General features: G+C 39.4%; 1 protein-coding gene across 1 annotated transcript in view; it reads left to right on the forward strand.

Annotated features, from left to right (window-relative positions):
* mrpl11 (mitochondrial ribosomal protein L11) overlaps nt 1-24,271 on the forward strand; it is a 60,393-nt gene that overhangs the window by 597 nt on the left and 35,525 nt on the right. Inside the window, exon 2 of the mRNA XM_063486191.1 lies at nt 18,676-18,854. Within this exon, the coding sequence (XP_063342261.1) occupies nt 18,732-18,854 (123 nt within the window). The 5' untranslated portion in view covers nt 18,676-18,731. The remainder of the gene's footprint in view (nt 1-18,675; nt 18,855-24,271) is intronic.

A 24,271-nucleotide genomic window follows, 5' to 3' on the forward strand; every position in this document is an offset into this window, starting at 1 on the left:
AAGTGTTTTGGGTAGATGATGATTTTCTGGGGGCACAAACAAAGATTTTATCAACTGGGTGACACGTGGAAACCAGGGAGAGACATGGGGGAGACATGAAAATTGGCAACCAAAAAGAGTCTGAAGATGGAATGAAAGTAGACTGAATAAGGTTGCAGTTTTGCCCAAATTTCCCAAAGTATCACCAGTTTGTAGGAATACAGTAGAATTTTGAATATGTTACTTAATACAATCATAAATATATATTTAGTAGTGTCTAATTAAACCTTCCAAAAAATGAATGTGTTCTCACAAACTTAGATTTAATCCATTAAAAGCATATAGAAGTGGGTGCTGGTTTGTGGAATCCACCATGTTGACCTGATATCTTGAATGCAGTGGCTGCAGTGGACATCGCCATTCTGCCTAATCACGTTTTTTACTTATGTGACTTAAGACCAGCCACATACATAGCATGCCAAAGGCGGAGCAGAAGAGAATTCATATGCATTTATGTGCCATAGAGACCAATTTTAAGGTCCCTTCAATGCTACTCAAGGTCTGCACCTTGATATTTACAATATGAAGGATCATAGCCATGTTTTATCATCTCCGAAGGGGTCCCCTTCTCCAAAAAAGTGAAAATGCTAAGGAAAGAGACAAAGCCAGAGGCATCTAGATAAAGTATCATCCTCTTCCTCTTCACCTCAAGCCTATTCTCCTGAACTGAAGTCATGGCTCTAACACAAAAAACCCTGCATAAACATGCTTATTTATTCCTGATATTGTCAGCAGATTAGACATGCAACCCCTCTGTCTCCAGCTGACAATGAGCTGGCTAAACAAAAATAAGAGCTGGTTATAAGCTAACATTATTTCAGCTAATGTTAGGCCTCCCTCTGATAAACAATCTAGCAGCCAACTAAGAGCTAACAGAGGCAAAAACAGTGGTTCTTACCTGCAGAAAAGTTCAGGAAGTTCTAGGGCTGGGCCATATCATACCATTCACGGTAATACCGGTATAATGTTGGGCAACGATAAGAAAATGAAATATCGCGATAGAATATGGGTAAAACGCGGATGCGCAGTGCCTTTGTTTTCATACGCACATGGCGGCGACAGAGAATGAGAAGGGCGAAAGCGGATCGTTGAATGAAACAGATGAAGCAGAATTGGTTTGTAAAAATGCTGCAACCTCAGTGGTTGCAGCATTCTTAGCTTTCATCCGTCAGATACACAACAAAGCACTATTTTTGGTAGAGCATGCTAGCGGGCCGTCGTTATTACCGTGTTTTTGTTTTTTTTTTTTGAAAATACGGCACACTTAAAATCAATCCTTTGATTTTTCTGAAAATCGACAGTGCCCCTTATAATCCCGTGTGCCTTATGTATGAATTCTGGTTGTGTTTACTGACCTCGAAACAATTTTATGTGGTACACGGCGCTCGAAAATCTGTCAAATGTTTTAGCACGACTTTGCTAAGCTACGAACCCGCACCGCTTGATGGATTGTCGGAGCATTACGGCTATCGTAGGCAGGAGCCTCGCGGAGTGATACGTACTGTGCTTCAACATAATATTACCGTATTGTGTGCGTATAACCTCTTTTTAAGCTTTGTGGATATTATACATGGTTATGCTGAGGATATGTCGGCCAATTTCCACTGGAAATGCCTTTTGGCTAAACTGTCAGCAAGGAATTTGCATTTGCACTGTTAAATTTTTATATAACTTTAATGCACATAAAAAACAGCTGCTTGTTTAAGTGAAAATACATTGATTTTTTTTTGCACTAATAAAGTTGTGGAGTTGTAAAGTATTTTGTCTAGTATCAGTTATATCGTCAGTTATATCGTTATCGCAAATTTTCAAATGTATATCGTGATAAATATTTTTGGTCATATCGCCCTGCTCTAGAAAGTTCCTCAACGACTCACATCAGTGTCGCTCTTATTAGACAGAAGTGAGCCTCACTGACTCATATCGTGCTCCTTTCACAAAGTTTTACAAGCTCATCTAGAGCAAATAGACATGAACACATATTAACAGCTGAGGTAAACAGCAGGCTGGCAGCCTACACTGAGAAATAAATGACAGATATTGTTGTTTGTCCTAGAGTCCTAGAGTAACCACCATAGCTACAGTTATGCACTTGAATGGGGAGGGTTAAAAAACAGCATTCATTGGGAGCAATCTACAATCTACTGACGTCTGTTGGTGAGATTATAAATACCAAATTTAATCTTACTAAAGTAAGAGGAAAAAAAGAATAAAAATATACCTAAAGGAAAATATCCTTGTTCAATCGTCCAGATGATATTACTCGATCATAATTATTGATTCATTAATGTGTCACTGTGTTGCAGCTGGAGTTTAATGTAATTAATTTTGACTTCTTCTGCCATGTGGAGGATTTGTCTGAGGTGCAGAAGAATATTATGGCGAGGTTTCCTTTCTTTGCCATGCCACTGTCTCTCATATCAAACAAGAAGATAGTCCTTCAGAGCGCTTTGGATAAATGTTTCGCAAATCTTTTCCTGCCATGCCCACCTTCAAATGTTCGTGCCCTTCAGCCCCCACAAAATATATCAGTTATTAACAATAAAGAAGGACCCAAATTACATTTCTCCGAGGCAAAAGTTCACACAATAGCTTTCCCAAACTCAGTTATTTAATTTTCCCTACATAAATGATAAATCATAGATATTTAACTTAGTTTCACTCAGTGTTATTCCCCTAGAGTAGCTTAATGTCTCACCAGGGGAAACATCGGTGTAGAGAAACACAGGAAACAAAGTGCCCTGGCTGAAATTCATGCCACAGATATTGCTTACAGTGGATGCCCTCTTATTCATAAACATGGGACTGAGATTTGCATGTTACAACCCTTCATCAGGAGGGTCTGTCCTATTAAGTGTATTCACCCACCTTAATTGCGTGAACATCGAAGCCTGCTTGTTTCTTAATCATTTCTAACTGAGTCCGAGTTCATAGCCAGCTTTTGAAAAGGGAATTCACACATGAAGCTAAAAAACAGATAATTACTGCTTCGTTTCAGCAATTATTACAGTGCTGTGATTAACTGTTAGTGATTTCATAGTGTAGTGGTTTACACATTCACCCAACAGGCTGTGGTGACCTCTTGTGAATAAGGGAGCAGGTGAAAGTAGCTGTAATTAACTGTAAATTGCAACTGTGGTTGAAAAGCTAATAAATTATGTGACATTAAAAGCTGTGCTTATGTCCATTTTCACTACCTTCACTCACCTCCTGATATTTGGATGCATCATTCCAGATCATATCTTAACCTAAGAACTTCGATTCAAGTAATGATAAGATTATATTTCCTCTAACCCGCCTTGCACTAAAATTTAGTTGCTGTTACTGCAGCCCAGAATATTCAGGTCATGAAAAGCTTTTAAAGGCTTTTTGATCCATTGTATCAGAGGTTTGAATTGGCTCATCGCACTTCCAAGAGTCGTTCAGCCAGAGAGAAATTTTTTCCCCCATCATCTACTGTTTTATATTTTTCTTTTAGTAGTTTTTCATGCAGAACAATATAAGATTAAAAAGAATTTTCTCTGGCTGGGTTTAGTTTTTTTGTCTTTCCTCACCTGGTTGGAACCTGCTGATCGATATTAGAGTCGTACTGTGCTTCCTTTGTCCCAGAAAACTTAAAGGGATTCTCTTTAAATTGCAAAACAAAGTGAAACTCAGCTATCTGCTGCTTGAGATTAAAGATTGTTTTAAGTCAAGACCAATATGTGGTGGGTATCAGCAGTAACTGCAGGTTCTTTGTAGGTATTCAGTCTCTGCTAATTCTGGTCTGTGTTTTTGAGGTCACTAAGCATCCACCCGCTTCTGCTGTTATATATTAATGATACTTCCTCAGTACTGTGACTGTGAGGTCCAGCTGCAGCGGGAGCTCAGACCCAGAGGGGCAGATGGCTTCAGAGTTCAGACTGTTTACTGTCACATTCTGGCTGCTGTCACACTTGGCTTGCAGTTTCTGAAGAATGAATTTTATAATGTCAGAGCTGTGTGTATCCACATGACACCCGGAGATGGCTGAGATGCTTCTCCTGTGTGTAATCATCGAGATGTGTAGCTGTACTACTTCTCCTCCTCCTTCCTCCTCCAGTATTACTTTTCCGTGTTGAGGCGCCCACAACACGGGGAAGTCTAATGAGGCCACACAAATCACAAATCCTGCCACTTAAACCTACAACATCCTGTTGTGAATTCGAAGATATTAGTTCTAGCTGAACATGCAGTCTAACTCCAGCATGCTTTTTAAGACACCAGTCGGTGGTTTTGATGTGCATTGTGCTTTGATACCAGGAAAAAATGGCTGTGGTGTAGCCATAAAATATAAAACAAGCTCCCCGACTGCAAAATATATCAGAAAATAATGCGGAGTCTGTGCTGTTTTCACTTTTATTAATATATTTCTCAAGTACCCTCTCTGCTGCTGATTCGTCATTGTTGTTGTTTGTTACTTTTTCTAGATTTATTCCAAGTACAAGCAGTTTGTAACACATTCTGTCTTGCCAGCCGAAGATGATGGGGCGAGGGAAATGTAATTCAGAAGAGCCAGTAAAGAAAACTGCCTCACTGGGATTTGATCACAGGCAAGCAGAGATAATACATGCAGAGTGTTGGAGAGCCGGGAGTCATCACTATTCAAGTACAAGGTCCCGGTTTAAACCTGAGCCACAGTGATGGGCATGTGCTGTTTTAGTAATCGAGTTCCCTGATATTAAACACGATCATTAAAACAATGCAGATGAGAGCTGCTGCTCATTAACTGTCTCCTTTTTCCATGGTGGCTTCTTATGAGTTTGGCAGGAGATGTCACTCGCTATGTGGCTGTTTGACAAAACATGAGCATCTTATTAAATGTAGATAGATTTGCTCCATTTAAGCCTCATGAGCATCTGTAGGGTAGGATGCTGTTGTTGGACTACATGGCATTGATGTTCCAGTCGATCTAAAGGTGATGGATGGACCAGAGTTTAGGCCTCTGTGCGGACCAGTCAAGTTCTTTCACACCAGACTGGGAAGCCATGTGACTTTCCTGGAGATATTATCTTACTGAAATGATAAGCCACCATATCAATGTAACATACATGTCAGAAAGTTGGGAAAAGGGCAATGAAACACTGGAAAAGCTGTGTAATGCCTAATAACATGTATACTTGGTTCCATTTGTTTAACAGCCAAATTAGTTAATTAGTAACATGATTGGCTACAAAAAGATCATCCCAGATCCCACAGAGATAGAGTATTTAAGAAGTAAAAGATGAGTAAGGTTTCACCACTTTATGAAAGGGTGTGTGTGTGCAAAAGATTAACATAAAAACCTGTAAATGTAAAACAGCAAATCAGCTCTTCAAATGTCTCCCACATGACCATCTCAGATTAGCCCGATGACAAAATTCTCAGGGAAAGATACACCTCTTAATAGGATAAATACAAAATATCAGGCCCCCATTGTTATTATTTTAGTGGTAAAAGATATTTCAAAAGAAATGAAAATGAGAGAGAACCTCATCAAAAATTTTGGATATAATATTAACAGACTTGCTATTTCTAAAAATGTTCATTTGAATTTGGTACACAGTGATACCTGGGGAACTTCACACTGAAGCTGGATGAAAATGTGTTCTTCTCCATATTCAGGCTTTAATATCTGTGAAAGCATTCACCTGATTTAAATTGTATTTTTTTTTAAAAATGCCATGTGGCTTGCTTATGAGAAGCGGAATGAAACAGCAGTCCCCTACATGGAAACTTGTGATTTCTACAAGCCTCCAAATCTGTTGTCAAAGATTAGACATCTGAAAATTTGGGGGATCCATCATTGTATGCTAACTTGTTCATATTCATAGTCATAGCAGCAGATATTTACCAAACACGTTTGAAGGACCTAGCTCAATTAAATTTTAAAATGGGTAACTGGCTTGGTCAGCAAGTTGCAGCCTCAAGCGGCGGGCTTCAAGATTGCAGTGTTTGTCATATCTATGTCGGCTCTGTTTTTTAACCCTGGAGGTGCATGCTCGGCTATAACTCTATCACATAAAGAAAAAGACATAGAAATAAGCAGAAATGCTGCCTTTTCCGAGCCTGACAGACAGAAAGTGAAAAACAAGAAAATCAAGAAGAGCATCCAGCTTATTATCTGTGATTAACTCAGACGTGTGGCTATCATTTCTCCACATGGCTGAATTCAAAATAAGCATACACAGTTATGTCCACCTATTTTTAGATGCTGGTACAATTGTTTTTTGTAGCTATTAATTATTCATTAATTAGCTATTAATCATCAAGTACGCAAACAATTAAAGTCTTTGCCATTTTGAGGTATTAGAAACATTTTTAATGCACCACCCCTATTTTTGGGGAGTCAAAAAGCAACCTTGCAAATGAAAATAGTTTTCAATAAATACTAACACTTACTACTATACTTATTTATTTACTTACTTATTAATGCTTAATACTTTGAGAGGAATGCTTTGCAGATATCGTCTGAAGTCAGAAGCCAAGGTTTTCTCTTTTGTGGTGCTTTACCAGGCCTGTACTGCAGTTCTTGTTGTGGGTATTTCTGCCTTGAGTTTCTCATCAGTAAGTGAAATTCATTTTGGGTCAGGTTAAGATGAGGTAATTCACTCAGCCGTGGCAGAAATTCTGACCTTCAGAAACCCCTTAGTAGCCTTCACAGTCTGTCAGTCTGTACTGTGAGACACCATCCATGCATCTTTGCTGCTGTTGGGCGAGTGTAAGCAGAAAGTGTAACTCTATTCACTTCAGAATTCATCCATCTGTCTCGTGTCACATCATCAATAAAAACTGATGCCCTCGTGCTATTGCAAGCCACACAGATCCATGTAATCACTACATTATGGTGTGATATATCTACCTGCTGGGGAGTTTTTTTTCACTAAGCTGGATGCTGCGGGTTTTACTTTTTTTTTTAAAAAAAATCATGGAAAGGATTCCACGATCATCCACTGCTGTTGTTTTCAGTGAGTTCATTCACTAATCTGATGAACCAATGAACCAATCTGTTGATATTCCTCCATGTTTGATTTGTGTTGCTATTATTGTTGTTGTTATTATGGCCTGTGTCACTTCCATAAGATCTCATTTGTGGTTTTACAGCCACAGCATCCAAATACGGCTCAACTCCAGACTGTTCACCGGTTTTAAATTTATGAATAAATAATATACACAGCTCACACCTTTAAAAAACAAAACAAAACAACAACTTATGAGTGAATTGTACAGCTACATTTCAGGTCCAGAAAACAGTGGATTGGCTGTAATTCCGCAGCACTTAATGAAATATTTACATTGAACCCCTTCAATCCAAGCTGGAAGTCTGCACTTTCAGCCTGTATCTATCATATATTTGTAACCTTATAATGAGATTTGGTTTTATATAAGGCTATTTTCTGTAAAATTGATTTCTTCCTGAAATGGAAGTAATGAGTTGTTTATTTCTGAAATGCACAGCCAAGAGCCCAGAGAGATGAGACCTGCAGGTTCAGATTTGGGTTAAACCAGGTTGTGCAAGTTCCCGTTTTCAGTCTTGAGGGATCATTCAGACTCTTCTTGAGTTCTTCTTTTTATTTGACTGGCCTTTAGCACTTGGCATTCAGCAATCAATAGCTCCAGGGCCGGAGTTTGATGGGATGAATACTAATGTAGTGGAACAGCATTGGCATATGACTGGCTCTCTATAACTTTTATATCTGACGTTACCTCTTAATCCTATTGAGAGCGTCCTGTGTGGCACAGTGAATGATCACAGCCCAGTACATTTGTTCTGTTTGGTCACTGCATTAAGCCCATCGATTACAGTTAATCTGTAGCTTCTAATTCGTAGCATGGTGCCATCCAAACAGATAGTGTATCCAAGAGTTTCTTACTGCCTGCTGTGAAGGACCTTCCCGCGCAGTTTATTTTGCTGTTAACAGATATTTTGTCGCCTTTTTTCATTCAAGGACACCAGTCGTTTATTGCGGCTCTAATGCAATTCAGACTTTTCTGCATAGATGAGCAGAAACATAAAATTGCTATTATAATTTTAATATGCTTGTGCTTTTTTCTTCTGGTATCCAGGGACTTCAGCTTGTCTCCAGGGCTTTTCCTCCTGTTTATCTTTAATATGCAATAAAATGTTTGACAGCAGAGTTGTGTAGCGGTGGCAGTGGTTATCTTAGAAGTCACATGCACGTGTACCACTGACTCATTGTGAATTTCCCTTATATGAAATGTAAAGGTGATTGTTGCCACTAGATGGACTGCCAAACTAAGAGTTGAATAAAACAACATGTCAGAGGTGTTTTAAAGTCTGCCTAGAAGATAAGAAAGAACTTGGTCCTTTTTATTTGGAATTTCAAAGAATACTAATCATGGTTTCTGCTTGGAAAAAGATGCTGGCAGGTTTTTTATCTCTTTAAAGACGTGGAAACAGAAACTGTTTTTTTTCTCTTAAGGCTGACTGATGAGAGCAGAATAAGAATACTTCAGTTTCTGTCAGGGTATGACAAGATTATACTCTCAGGACAGGAAATATCGAGTAATGGATCACGCATTGTAATCTGCTAAACTACAATCCTCCTAATTAGGGCTGGGAATTATCAGCCGAGCTGCAGATACCATGTTATCAAAACACATGAGACACACAAGCAAATCAAGTCAGAGAAAAAAAAAGAGCTCTGCTAGTTAGAAAATAAGGGTCGTGACATTGATAAAATTCTCAGCTGATAATGACAATGCTTAAATGCAGGTAAAAGATCTTAATAGATGGTGTTTAGCAGGTATAATGTTTATCATTTTAATTAGTGTTTTACCATGCAAAGAATACCCAAATGAGCTGTGTAGCTGAGGGTGATGTGAATGTCTTTAATTTCCTTGTATTAGTCCATAATTAAAGTACTTGAAATTTTGAGTTACACAATTCATTGTGTTAGAGAGAATGTACCAATTTTTAGGACAATCTAGTCAGTATTCATCATGACATTTCACTTAAAACCTCAAATGTCAGATACATGCAGGAAAGACAGAGGGATCGCCAACTTTTGTGGCAACAAATCTGATATAATATTTCATGAAGTACAAAGTTTTGACCTCCTCGCTGTACTACATCAAAAGTCAGGAGATCAAAAGTCTTTAGGATTTTTCCTGTGGGCATAATGGATATTTGTACCAAATGTCAAGGCAATCCATCCCATAGTTGTCACGACATTTCTTTCAAAACCACAAATGTCAACCTCAGGAAAAGTCAGAGGATCATCAAAGACTTCATTATCTGGGCGCCGTCAACATCTGTACACAATTTAGTGGCAGGCCTTCAAAGAGGTGTCATGCCACCAGTATGGGTAGAAATTATAGATAAAATATGAGAGCAGTAAGTTCACATACAAGTTTCCCATCAGCCATAATTTGACCTTAGTTGCTGGAAAAAACAAAACAAAACACTGAGGCATGTCTTTAACTAGGTGTAGATTATTTGGGCTGCTCTAGATGAAAGATTACCAGTTTTAAATAACTGTGGTGATGTCTTTGGTTAGGTCTCTTGAACAGTGGTTGAACGTCACACAGGGAGTGTTTCCAAGCAAACTCTGAAACTTTCAGTCGTTCTTTTATGAAAGGAAATGAGTTAAATATCATCCTACAATCCATAGTGTTGCACCATCTGACAATCATTAAAAACAAACCATAAACATAACAGAAAAATGTTAAACAACAGTTTATTTTCCGTTTCATGTGATAACGTGATGATATGTTTTGAACCTTTAACAAGGTAAAAACCTCTGTTTTTACAGGACTCTTTGTGGTTTGATGAAAATCCAAGTTCACCCCATGAGTCAGTAACTTGTGGAACTACCTTTAGCAGCAATAACTTGACTATTGCTTCTGCAGCATTTCAATCAGGTTGCGGTCTGGCCTTTGACTGGGCCATAGCAACACCTTGATTCTTACTCAGCCATTCTGTTGTCTATTTGCTGCTGTGTTTGGGATCATTGTCCTGTTGCATGACCCAACTTTGATGGCAAGCTTTATCTGCCAGACAGCTGTGCATTATTATCTCCACTTTGGTCTGATCTTTCCAAAGGACATTGTTCCAGAAATCTTGTGGTTTGTTCAGATGCAGCTTTGCAAACTTAAGCCATGCTGCCATGTTCATTTTAGAGAGAAAACACTTTCTCCTGACAAGCCTTGTATTGTCTTTTTCTAATTGTTCTTTCATTCATTTTCATATTAAACATGTTAACTGAGGCTTGTAGACCCTTAGACCTCAGATGTAGCTTTTGGGTTTGTTGGATTTTCTCTAAGCATTTCATGGTCTGACCTCGGGTTGAGTTTGCTGGGACATCCACTCCTAGAACTATTGTGGAATTGTACTAATGTATATCTGAATGCTCCAGACCAGCAATCCTGATGATCTGTTAACCAAGTCAATTTGATTACAACCACCTTGCTGCTACCCAGCCTTGTAATTTCTGTGTTTTTTTTCACTGGACTGCATAGAGTCCTGTGAAAACTTTCTTTTGACATGACTGTATGAACACAATGCTGTGATAAAATCAACATGATCTGCAAATAAAGATTCTGAGCTAAAATAAAATTGAGTGAAGTGAATTTGAGGTTCAGTTCGCATTAGTTATGTCCTCAGTGGCGATGCTGCTGCATTGCCAGCTTTTAGGATTATTATTAAATAATTTCACTTCAGTCACAGAAGCCTTAATAAAAGCAAGAGTTACAATGGATCAGTGGGAAAAGGGAGATATAAGTGGACAGGATGAGGAACTAGTCTCACCGCTACAAGCATTTCATTTCACTTTATATATACATTACTTTGAAAACCTTGATAATAAAGTCATATTTTTCATCAGGTAAGTATCTGGGAACTGAGGAGACCAGCTGCAGGATTTTAGAAGATGAATGTTGTCCCTTTCTTATCTGATATAGAATTTTATCTGCTTAACAGTCCTGGACCTTCTTTGTCATATATTTTTTTTTCCATTTTGTGATTCTCCAAATGTTTTCAAAGGTCTGGACTGCAGGCAGGCTAGTTCAGCACCTGGGCTATTTTACTATGAAGCCATGCTGTTGTAATAGCTGCAGTATCCAGTATAGTTCTGTCTTGCTGAAATATGTAAGGCCTTTCCCGAAAAAGACGTCATCTAGATAGGAGCACATGTTGGTCTAAAACCTGTATATACGTTTCATCACTGATGGTGCCTTTCCAGGTGTGCAATATCTGATTATGTCCCCATAATAAAACTCTTCTTTAGTCCAGAGCATGTTTTCCAAAGGTAATTTCAAATTACGATTTGTCTGACCATGTAACAGTTTTCCACTTTGCCTCAGTCCATTTGAAAGAATCTTTGACCCAAAGAAGATGGTGGCCTTTGTGGATCTTGTTCTTCTTTGCATTTGTTGACAGATGACAATTTCTGGAAGCGTTCCTGTGCTCATGCAGCGATTTCCATGATATAGTCGTACCTGTTTAAATGCAGTTTAAACAGTCCTGTTTAAATCCACCTGATCCAAAGATGGTGGATTTCCCAAACTAATATTCAGCCTTTTCTCTTATACACAGAGATTTCTTCAGATTCTCTCAAACTTTTGATATTATGATGTACTGTAGATGAAATAGTCAAACTCTTTGCAGTTTTACATCAAATAAACTTGTTCTGAAATTGTTCCACAATTTGTAGACAGGTTTTTGCAGATGGATGAACCGCTGCACTTCTTTTCTTCTGAGAAACTTCCTCTAAGATGCTCCAGCTTTTTCTTTTTAATATCACTTACTTTTCCAACTCCATGTTAACTTTTTTGAGACGGATTGCTGCCATCAAATTCAGAAAGGGCTAATATTTTTAGTAGTATGTTTCGCTTTCAATATTTTATGTGTTTTCTATGTTCTACTGTGAATAAAATATGGGTTTATGGGCTTTGAAGATCATTACATTGTACATGGTGTCCCAAAACCTTTGGAACCGGGACTGACATGTGCACTTTTTACATTAAAGTCAAGAAAACACGGGACACAGGATTACTCGACCACAGCACTTATTTGTGTGACATTTCTTCCAGTTGTTATTAATTTTGTGCCAAGGGGGAAGTAGCATGGAAATAAATAGTGGAGGCATTGCTACTGTTTGTCGTAGCCCTGAGGTATTATCATCATACAGTTTACATTCATCAAACCTGATAGCCCACCCACGTTTATTAGATCCATGTCATGCAGTGTGGATTGGTTGCTGAAATCTCACAGCTTGTAGGAGCTTTCAAGTTTGAAAAATATGTGCCATGGTGAATTTTTGAGGCAAAAGTTAATTTTTTAGCTCTGCAACACCAAAACCGTGTGCCATCTGTGAAGCATGATTGGTTTGAGAATCATCAGATCTTTAAAAAAAATTCTCCATTTAAGGTGAATGTCAGGCATAAAAGTATAACAAGTTTTCAAGTTTATGTATACCACCGTCGCCAGGGTGGTTCTAATTCAAAGAGTAACACCGCAGGGAGAAGGATCGCTTTTAAAGACCCCAGTGATACTCTTATCTGTTGGACTGGCAAACACAACAAAGAAAAATCATTATTTTCCATGTGAAGTCACCATTTCAGATCTTACTCTTGAAGAGTCCGAACCTGACATAACCCTGAGATTTTTCACCTGTGAATGAGTATAAGACAACTCGTCTTCCAACCAGTCTTCCAACAGTATGTCAACTTTTCTGCTTTAAATATTTCCAATATTACATCATGCCAATTTTCTATTGTTGATGGGGTAGGGTTTAGCCATTTTTTAGTAATAGTCTTTTTACTCCTACAACTTTATGTCCCTCCTCAGCATTAAGCAAGGAACATAACCAAGGTAAATGGTTTCAGAGTTTAGAGGTATTTGTTTTTTAAAAACACTGTTTAATGTCTTTTGAATGTCAATCCAAAACTGCTTAAGCTTTGCGCAGTCCTAAAATATAGGACTGCCCATATTTGTCTTGATGTTGGGCTTTGAAATATCTCATTATGGTGATCTCTGTAAGTCAGAGAGTTAGCTGAAGACCATTGGAACTGGTCTTCAATTTTGATCGGTTAGTCTGAACTGGGCCTGCTCATGCATTTTTAGCATCTCAGATAAATCCTCCTCCGTTTTACAGCTTCTTCTCGTTTTCCCGGATTCTAGCTCCCGCCTCATCCAGGCTTGTGTTGGTTTTTACCGTTTCTCCTTTTAAATCTCGGAGTTGTACATCTTGACTAGGGTTGTGTATTTCTGTGAGAATCAGGGTTAAATTCACTGGGTCCTCCCCTCCAATCGCGTCAGCTGAAGCCAGGTTAGCTGTGTGACGGCTGGGATTAGTTTCTTCACGTGGCTGCGTGTCGTTGATTTTATCGACGGGCAGTGTTGGGGAGTAACGGCATACATGTACCGCCGTTAGGTATTTAAAATACAAAATATGAGTAACTATATTCCGTTACAGTTACCGTTTAAAAATGTGGTATTCAGAATACAGTTACTTTGTTGAAATAAATGGATTACACGGCGGTATTTTCCTGTTTCATATTGTGGCGGGTCAGGACTGTTTGGGTTTTGTTTGTTCTGTTGTTCCAGGCGGCAGCGTTACGGTTGCCATAGTTACAAGATGACGCGTTCTCTCTGCGATTGTGTGTTTCCTGGGTGAGAGAGCGCCTTTTTGTTGTTGTTGGTTGTTGTTGTTGTTGTTGTGCTAAGCTATGCCGAGCAGTTGGGTTACCGGCGGTGGGTTTCTGTTGGAAAATAAACGGCTGTGCTCCCTGGCAACTTGGGGAAGCAAGACTAAATGACACCTCTGTCTCCTCCTTGTCTGAGCTCGCCACAATATGTATAATACACGGCGGCATTTTCCTGTTTCATATGTTGGGCTGTACCCTCTCTATTTCTGGTAATTCCACGCCGGTGGAACCCCCCAAAAAACACGCATTAACAGGCCCTAATGCCTGTGTCTCAATCTCGCGTCTCATAATGACCTGAAGAAATATTTTTAAAAATGATTTAATATGAAGGCAAAAGGCAGAACGCTACCCTACAGAATGTAGCCTCATGGGCAGTGTAGTCCGTGCTGCAGCGAGAATGGACTGCCATACCCGTTATTTGACTGTGAGCGCCAGGAGGGAGAAAAATGAGAGTGGAAAAGTACGAGTTGTCATCGAGCAGAAACGGGAGATGGAAGCATGGAAATATAATAATAACCACTGCAGCCAAAAAGAGTGCCTGATGAGCCCAGTTGTAAGTACGCTATTAAGACTCGACTGTACACTGTGTTCGTGTTTTCCTCCGAAACAATAAGTTTCGTTGGAGCAGCCTTTCAACGCCTCTCTCTGTCTCTCGCAAGCAAAGTTGACCCAGACAACAAAGTAAAGCTATTTTTCGGCTAAGAGCCCAACACAGAACCCGCCGTATTAGTCAGAGGTCCCTTTATGGTTCGGAGCCGCGGACCTTCAGTAACAGTAATAAATCACACAGCAATCGTACATTCATGTAGTTGTAAAAAGCATGATAATATATTAAGTAATTCAAAGTATTCAGAATACGTTACACTCATTGAGTAACGTAACGGAATACGTTACAAAATACATTTTGGGGCGTGTATTGTGTAATCTGTAGTGGAATACATTTTAAAAGTAACCTTCCCAACACTGTCGACGGGTAGAGCGGATTTCTTACTTTTAATCGTAGACATCATCTTCACCTCTTTCTCAGAATTAGAGGAACTATGATTTTTTACCTCTATTTGTATTATCTTCAGGGTAGTTCATGTTGGCTTTCGAGGTTGTTGACTATGCTGCCATTTCTCACAAACCAGAACCGCAAAGCCCATCATCATGTCTTGAAATTATTGAAGAAACAATTTATTTAAAAAATATGTTTAGAAATTTTACAGGAGAATGTCAGAGCAACAGTTCATGGCCTGAAGCTTTGGAAGGGTTTGCTGATGCAACAGTGACCCAATGCACGCAAGTAAATCAACAATTGAATCGTTAAAATGTGAATAAAATTTGAAAGGGCCGAGCCAGAGCCCTGACTCTTTGACCTGCAGTAAGCTGTAAAATCACTGGAAGAGAAATTTGATGAACTGAAACAGCTTTGTTAGGCGGAATGGTTACTCCTCATCATCGATAAGGCTCATAAGTACCACCATCCTGAAATATTTATATTTATATGAATATTGGCCAATAGATTCATATTTTGCACTCACTACAAATTACTACCAGCACCTGCCTTAAAAATCCAGCATTGGTCAGGCTCTAGTTAGTACTAAACCTTGGCAAGCACAAGTCATTAATAAAAGCTGTAGTCTGGTGTGCATGAGTTCCCGCAGGCCTACAGAGGGAAAAGCTGTTGAGAATAATAAACCAACCGCATAAAGGTGCTCTGATAGAAATAAAATGGGAAAAGCCTTCAGTGAGGCACAGTTTTTATTTTAACACACACTTACACTTGAATCTATGTCACTATGCTTCTTTTGATGAGATAAAAAAAAAGATATATTCTTCATTTGAAACGCAATCTGTGCAGCTGGGAAATTGTTCTTTCTCCCCCAACTTCTTTTAGTTAGTTTTAATTTTGCGGAGATATGAAGACGGGAAGGCAGATAATGTACAACAAAGGTTATTGAACTGTTCTTGATTAGGTGTTGTTCCAGGTACGAAACCAGATCCTACTGAGAAATGAATTACTGTTCAGCTTTTATTTCATCAGAGTGCAACTAAAAGATTTAAAAGATATAGAGAGAAGAAGAAAAAGACATAAGAAGAAAAAGACATAATTTCCTCCAGGCTGATACAATGTCTGTGTCATTTATATTGAGCATTCACTTTCAAACTAAACACACTGCTTCGAGACCATTTTGTCCATTTTTCAAGACTGTCATTTTATAGAAAATCAATACCCGTAACCTTCACTTGTAAATAAATAACAGATTTAGAGGCCTCATTGATGTTGACTACAGTTTGGCTTGCCTCCTAATTAAGACTAAAGAGAACCTAATAGCCTAAACAACAAACAGCGGTGGGCTTCGCCGGTGCAATTAAGCCCACATTTTTAATACCAAATTGATTAATTTCTTTAATCAAAGTCAGCGTTACCCTTGAAATGGAGTCACTTTTAATTATGCTGAAACACAAAACAGAAGCTGCTGATACTGCTCTGTGACAGCCTGTAGAAATTTCACAGGCATAATAATGGGCAGGTGATATAATATAGGAGTCTGGTTTCAGATGATCTTTTGACAACAGTCTGTGTAGACCTGCATATTATCATGACAGGTGGAATTTTTCTTGAGCTTTTCCTCCAGTGTGCTCAGTTTTATTGACATGTTTACTTCTGTCAAAGATGCCTCCCCCCGATCAGTGGTAGTTTATTCGACAGGCGGCAGGGGAGCTGGAAAACTTCCAGATTTTCTTGGAAGTATTATTTTTAGAGTCCTGATTTTTGTCATCGTGGCTGCTTTATTAAGCCCGACTGTACGAGTCGATGATTAGAGACTTGTTTTCACGTCCACGGGGAATACCTTTGCGACTGAGCTATGAATTTGAGTCGAAGTGGCAATTTGGAGTATTGTCCCAGATTTGCTTCGGTTTGTGCTCTATTATAGCTCACCTCACCTTCTTCTATTAGGCGGTAATTTAAATGCTGGGTTTGTGGCCCGTCATTTATCAAGCATGTTTTAACAAAGTGCTCTCACGCAGTAACTCTACACGGCCCAAACAAATTGCTCTTTCTGTCTACTCCTTGTTATCAACGAAGCTGTTGCCAGTAATTGCCGTAGGAATGTAATATTCCGCCTAAAGAGCAGCTCAAAATTGTGTCTTTTCCTTTCAGATTACTTTGGCTTTGATTTGATTATTCACAGCAAAAGCATTAAGCTAGCTCTGATTGAGGCTTTTCATGCAGCCTTGAACCATGTTTTCCTGCTTCTGCGCTGTTAATGCAGCTTCATTCCTTGACTCTAATGTAAATTGTGCTGGATGAAACGCACAGTCAGTGCAGTTGTGTTGCCTTATGTAGGTCAGTTCTTCTCCAGCGTTCACTGCTTGGCCTTGTGATGAGTGATTTCATTTTGCGAGGGAACTGCAGTTTTATTATTCATACTCCAACAGAGATTGGAGTTGCGGTGCATTAAAGCATGACGTTGTCATTTCCCCGCTCGCAGAGGCGTTATTCCCTTTGCTCCAAATTGGAATTAAACCCAACATGTGATGCTGGCCCTAACTGTTTAGGAACAGCAACCCTCACCACACTGTTAAGCCTCACTCTCTGTGGATGGTGCAGTGTGTCATTTTATTGGTCAGTTATTGTTTTTTTCCCCCTCTGTCAAATTGGTGTTTGAGTTATTTAGCTAAGCTTGCCAGTTAAGCATTCATGAGTTTTTCATGAGTCATTGTTTGATAACAGAAGTGGCTTTTCTCACTTCAGATTTAATGCATACTGGTTCTCTGCATTTTTAACTGCCTCCAAAATTGATCTGACTGCCAACAATTTTCTACAATGAAGTAGCTGAGCACATTAGGTGAGTACTGTGAAATTGACCTCAGAAAAGTAGCAGTGTATGTGAGTCACATTGTAAAGACAGCTATTCAGGGAATCCAGACTAAATGGATTCTATTTGGGACTCTTTCTGCACCGTGCGTATAACCTTAATGCCCTTACAAATATTGCCTCACAGTGGCTGCACTTTAACGGCTGCTGGATAATCAGCAATCCACATAGAATCGCAACTTTTCTTGGGTGTAGCTTCCCACTGTTTGTTGCTCCGAAGCAGCGTGAGGTCCCATATATCTTTCTGGTACTGTCTCTTCTGTTGATCTAATTGGATACCCTCTGTTGCCTACAATGAATCATTGCTGGACCCCTTCCCTCCCCTCAAGTACTTATTTTTATTGAATGCAGGGTTCCTCTGAATCACAAGTCTCAACTTTAAAACTTGTATTTGTCCCTTGGCTCCAGTCAATGATCCCCCCCCCCCCTTTTTTTCCCTACAGCTGTGTCAGTATCACTTTTATTCCAGCAGGGGATTATAGGACTCCTTTTATGTCTTTTGCTTCCCCAGAGAAAGGCCAGGAGTTCAGGCCATTCTTCCCACTCTGCTAATTGTCTCCTAATTTGGCAAATGCATTTTAAGGTGGAATGAAGAGAGCCGACCCCTCTTTGCATTCGTACGAGGTGGTGACACATCCGCACCTTCTCCGTGTATTTTTATGAATACACATCCCTCTTCTATCCTTGACCTCTACAGATGCAGGGGAAGCTTTGACGGAGCACAGACAGTTAAGTCTCGGCACATCTCAAACAGAACTGAGGCGGTGGAGGCATTTTTGGCATGCACTCCATGATTTTTTTTTTCTTCTTAGTGAAGTTTAAATCCTGCTAGTTCTTAGGCTCTCCAACGTGGCAGGCATCTCACTCAGCTGCTGATCCACACTGCAAACACCTCCAGGAAAGTGGCTCTAACTGAGCCGATCGAAGGCAAAGATTTTTTTAATTACTCGCCCGCTGCAGAATGGAAAGGCTCGGGTTTTGCCTCTGGGTATTCGTATCGACTTGGGTGTATGATGTTTTAATGAGCCTGGCGTGTGAATGATTTGTTGCTGTTGTATATGCTCGAAAAACCTAATTTGTTTGTTTTTCTTGTGCATTTTCAGTGGATGGATTCTCAGTTGACTTGGAGGCAGATTTAAGACTTTCCAGACAGACCAGGATGTCAAAGATCTCCAAAGCAGCCAAGGCCGTGAAGAAATTGGATACAGGCAATGTAATCCGGGCTATAGTGAGGTCAGGACAGGCTGCCCCTGGACCTCCGCTAGGCCCCATTCTGGGACAGGTAAAATTACTCCTGATTTCACTTCTTGTTCTATCTGTTCGCTCTGAGTAATCACAAGTATTAACTTAATTGAAGGAGCAGCGCTTCATTTTATCAACCGACCTTCTGAACACAGCTCTCATTAACCGCAAAGCAACCCGATCCTTTCCTATTTTCACTTTGCCAATCACATAGTTGCCTCTCTCCCCTCAGTCACCTCATCGTACATCCCCACCTCCACCTCCTTCTCCTCCCTATTCATATTCCCATTCTTATTCTAGTCGCACAGCTCTATTGTGCAGGTGGGTGCCACACACTGCCTCAGTCTGCAACTATTTTCTCACAGTTTCCAGGCCAAACACACCAACACCTCCACCCACAGCAGCACCTGTCCATATACATTAGCCTCACTCTTTACAAGCCAGCTGATGAAAAGGGATTGAACCTGCGAAGGTTTTGTCTTAAATTCTTGTGTACTTCTTTCTGCTTCAATTGCTCCACAGAGACAGCTGAGGTAGTCTTGTTTTTTATTGCTCAGGGATGCACCACTACAACTTTTTCCCCACTGATGCCAATTCCGACTAGAAAAATTTATGAATTGGCCGGTACAATAATAAAATAAGTCAGCAGTCCTCGAGCAATGAGCAATGATCAAAGTGAAGAGAGTGGATAAGAATAGCAGAGGCAGAATTTACTTGGCCATTCACTGCTGATGCTCTGTTCATTAACCTCCTCTTTGTTTCTGAACACAAAATTGCATCTGCGTTGAATTTTTCTTGTAAAGTTTAGATTTTATTTTATGCCATAAAAGGTTCTATCTGCTGCAGCTTTAATAGCCATTGAGGAATTAAAGTTTAATTGTCCTTTGAGAGATAGAAAGAAAGCAACCCAAAGGCTCATTCTCTACATACAAATGGTTCAGTTAGCCTCTTTAATGGACAGTACTCATCAGCCGTGGATGCTGTTGCACACTTGGAAACCAGATCAATTCTCACAGCTAATCCATCTCTGTGACATAATGACGACACTCAGACAAGAGAATGGAAAAATGTACATAATTGCCAGAAAAGCGAGCGCCACATGATTTATAATATCACGGAAGGTAGCTTTATAAGTGAAATCAATCGAAAATATCGTATTTCTCTTAGATGACATCATCAATAGCTGCACCATTACTGTAGCTCTTCTATATTCTACTGTCACCAGTTGAACAACATTAACCACAACATAAAAATCTGGTGGCTGCCCACTGCTTCGAATAGCTTAAATGCAGGTAATTCATTTACTTACCAGGGTTAGCAACGAATAGCTTAACTTAGCCTGGTCTCTATGACAGGCCAGGACTTACATTTGGGGCTTAAACCCCAAAGATTTTAGATCATTTTAAACACTTTTCTCTATGACAAATATTTTCTCCTATTTAATAATAAAATAAGCTAATTTGATCCACAAAGACAATGACAACACACTAACAAAAATGTCGTGTCTTCCTCCCCCAACCCCAACCAGTCGTGGCAGATGGCCGCCCCTCCCTGAGCCTGGTTCTGCTGGAGGTTTCTTCCTGTATAAAGGGTGTTTTTCCCTCCCACTGTCGCCAAAGCACTTGCTCATTGGGGCTCATATGATTGTTGGGGTTTTCTCTGTTTTCTTTGTGATAATGTAGGGTTTTTACCTTACAATATAAGTAACCTTAAGGCAACGGTTGTTGCAATTTGGCGCTATATGAATAAAATTAAATTAAATTTAATTGATAAAATTGTTTTTACACTAAAAAGCCAAAACTTTTAACATTTTAGCATGATCTCACACTTTATTTGTTTGATTAAAATATACCTTACTATTACACAGCTTGAATGCTAGATTTTTTATGTTGATGCAGTAGCGTTTTGATCACTAAAAAAAAAACATTGGTCAGTGTTTTTCTTATAGATTTTCATTATGTACGCTCACTGCTCAGTTTATTGGGTGATAGAAGACGTGTACACCCTGGATATAAAGGGATGGATATGGTCAGGAACAATACTGTACATTTAAACGATGCTCAGTTGGTATTAAATCTCTACTAGCCTGAACCATTGATGCAAGCCAGGATGGATCCTTGCTTTCATGCTGTTTATGTCAAATTCTGACACAGAAATTGTAACTCGTCAGACCAGGCAATGATTTTCAAGCCTTGTATTGTCTAGTATTGGTGAACCCCTGCGAAGTCTAGCCTCAGTTTTCTGTTCTTAGTTACAGGGTTGGGACCCTCTGCGGTCTTCTGCTGCTGTAGCTCGTCTGCTTGTGTTGTGCGTTCAGAGATGTTGTAACAAATGGTTATTTGAGTCACTATTGCTTTCCTGTTATCTTGAAGCAGTCTGGCCATTCTCCTCTGGCCTCAACAATGCATTTTACCCACAATTGCTGTTCACTGGATATTTTCTCTTTTTCAGACCATTCTCTGTAAACAGTAGAGATGGTTGTGTGGGAAAATTGCAGTAGATCAGCAGTTTCTGAAATACTCAGACGAACCTGTCTGGCACCAACAACCACGCCATGTACAAAGTCACTTTGATTTCAGCAGTCTTGACCATGTCTACATGTTTAACTTTTTCTCCCTTACATATGACACTTGACCCCTTTACTCTTAATGACACATCAGTGTATATATAAATAAAGTCGTGACTTAATGACCATTAGCTTTTCCGAGGGTAGCTCTACTAATCTGTGTAGGGAGAGATCACTCTCACTAACCTTTGACATGTCATGTGATTAGGTATCTGTATTAATAAGCTAATGAGAATTTCCTTCCAAACATAATATCTGTATTGTTTCTATGCAGATGACACAATTTTTCCTCCCCTACAGTCTAGTGAGTTTTTCAGTTACTCGATTTTGGAAATCAAAAGGAAGGACTGTCTTAAACCCGCAATAACAGCTCACATGATTTAGTGGAATAAAACTTGTTTCCGGCTTCAGGGCTTCTCGGCTCTACAGAGAAACTCGGCATTGTTAAAGTCATTGCTTCTGGCCTTGATTTAGTTTTGCTGCTCTTATAGTGGTGTTTACAGTCCCATAATTGATTTAAAAAACAGTGCTGCACACTGTCTCCTCAGCACCAAACAGAAACAGTTGGCACAGTTTGCTCGTGAACTTTTTAAAGCATGTACAACTGAATGGCCAGAAGGAATATTGGATTTTTAAAAACTCCAACTCCAAATGAATGCTATTTATATCCTTATCTGTGGGTTGTGTAAATAAGCAACTGTTTGCTTAAAGGTTTAGATATATAAACTTGAGAGCTGATAATCGTCACGTTAAGATGTTAATACAGATTTTAGAAAATATGCTTTATTTTTGTAGTACAGCAATGATGATTCCTTCTGTAAAACAAACAATGGTATTCTTTCTGTCCAAAAATAAAGTAAGTGGTGGATCTATGCTTTCATCTGAGAGCACTTTCTGCTGCTCTCTCATTGTGCAAGTGGTTGGCACAGTGGCTGGATCCATATATTTGACTTGACACAGATTTTGCACCAGATGCCTTTCCTGACACAACCCTTCCATTTCTGTGCATTTGGGACTGGCACAAGTCACAAACATTGATCTGGCACAAGGAGTGCTCGGGCTTCTGACCCCCTGAGGAAGGGTTTGTGTCTCCTTGAACCGGAGTGCTTTCGCATGTAAGGCCCATATGTTAACCACTGCACCCTGGAGCCACAGGATCTCTGCTTTCATCTACCATCTTTTATCGTCTGCTCAGAAATATAGAAGCCAAAATTTAACTGCTACCATGTGTAGAGAGACTGGGAAAACCGAGTTTTATCCTCTCTTTGCTGTTTACCAGTTAGATGTATAATTGATTTTAAGATTTTTACCGATCATATTTAAGGCTTCCTTCCCCTGCAGCTACACTGGAGACCCTGAGTTCCCCTGAGCTAAAGCTGAGAATTAAGAAACTCGCTCTGGCTGTCAGTCAACTCTAAAGGTCATTGAGATTTTACATCTGGCACATTTGGAGCAATTTGGGAGCTTCAAAGGTTAATTGAAAATGAACCTTTACAGCTTTCTGTCTAATTTTCTATAACACGAGACATTATAAATTTGAAACATTTGATTTGAAACTCCTTTTGTTTTTTAATAGAAAGATCCGTGTTTGTGACTGACAGTTGACATATTTTTACTGGCAGCTAACCATCAGACATGCATAAAGACTCAAACAATAAGCACTCATGTATTTATGAGCAATCCTCCTCCCCTCTAACATCTTCTTGTCAGAGTAACATGAGTATTGATGTATCTGCATCACTGGGAAAATGGCATTTTTTTATATATATATATTTAAAGTTTCCGTTTCCTTTCCCAAAGATGTTACGGTTCAAATTTGATACCTTTAAAGATGCTTGGATTTTTGACACCTCACTCTGACGCCGAAACTAAGAATAGTGGTTTCTTTACCAGCCTCACCAAGTATGCAGTTTCGTCTTCTCTGCCTGTCTTTGTTTGTATGGCCTGTTTCACCTTTGAACACTTGTTCCTCGCTGTGTCTTGTCAGAATATTCTGTTTGAGCACGAACTGTGTTAAATAATGCATACAAGACTCCACTGAGTCTATTTTATGTGATTAGTTTGAGATTTTCTTACTTTCTTACACCACACTTGGTTTTTATTTTTAAAGCCTTCTTTTTAACCTCCACATTTAAAGGTTTTGATTTCATGGTTGCAGTATAAATACGCAGTAACTGCAACATGAGACAAATGTAGTTCTATTTAGGAATCAAGGTTATATATCTGTATATTATATACTGAATCAATACCTTAATCTCACACAACGTACAGTGTCGTCAGATAGTCAGCCTGGAGCTCACTGTATCCTGTTTATAACTCAACTGTTATAAAAATACAACGCCTACATTTTTTTGTTAATTTATTAATTTATTTTAAGGCTGCAAAGTATGGTAACTTGGTAACAAAATGGATCTAACTTTTGTTGTGCTGTTTCTGGAAATAGTACTTTGGTGCAGGAACAGCAGGAGGGTACTGGACTGGAATCCAGTATTGGGGTCTTTCTGTGTGGGAATTGAATTTTCTTCCCATATTTGCATGGATACCCCAGCTTCCTGCCACCATCCAAAGACATGCATGTTAGACTTACTGGTGATTTATAAATTGATATAGGTGTAAATGGTTGTCTGCCACTCTGTGTTAGGCTGTGATAGACTCTGCCTCTCACTGCATGAGCACTGTGTTAACCTCCAGCCCCTCATGACCTTGAATTGGATAGGTGGAAGACAATGGATAGATGAATATAATGTAAATTGATGCCATCAGCAGGTTTTTGGATTGCAATTTTGAAGCCTTGTATGGTGCATTTTTGGTCTGGCTATCCTGGTATGATTGGAGCTAGTCTATATTTAGACAGCACGGTTGACCTGGGAACTTATCAGCTAATGGTAGAA

Source organism: Pelmatolapia mariae, linkage group LG2 (genome assembly GCF_036321145.2).
Source record: "Pelmatolapia mariae isolate MD_Pm_ZW linkage group LG2, Pm_UMD_F_2, whole genome shotgun sequence".
NCBI classification, from domain to species: domain Eukaryota; kingdom Metazoa; phylum Chordata; class Actinopteri; order Cichliformes; family Cichlidae; genus Pelmatolapia; species Pelmatolapia mariae.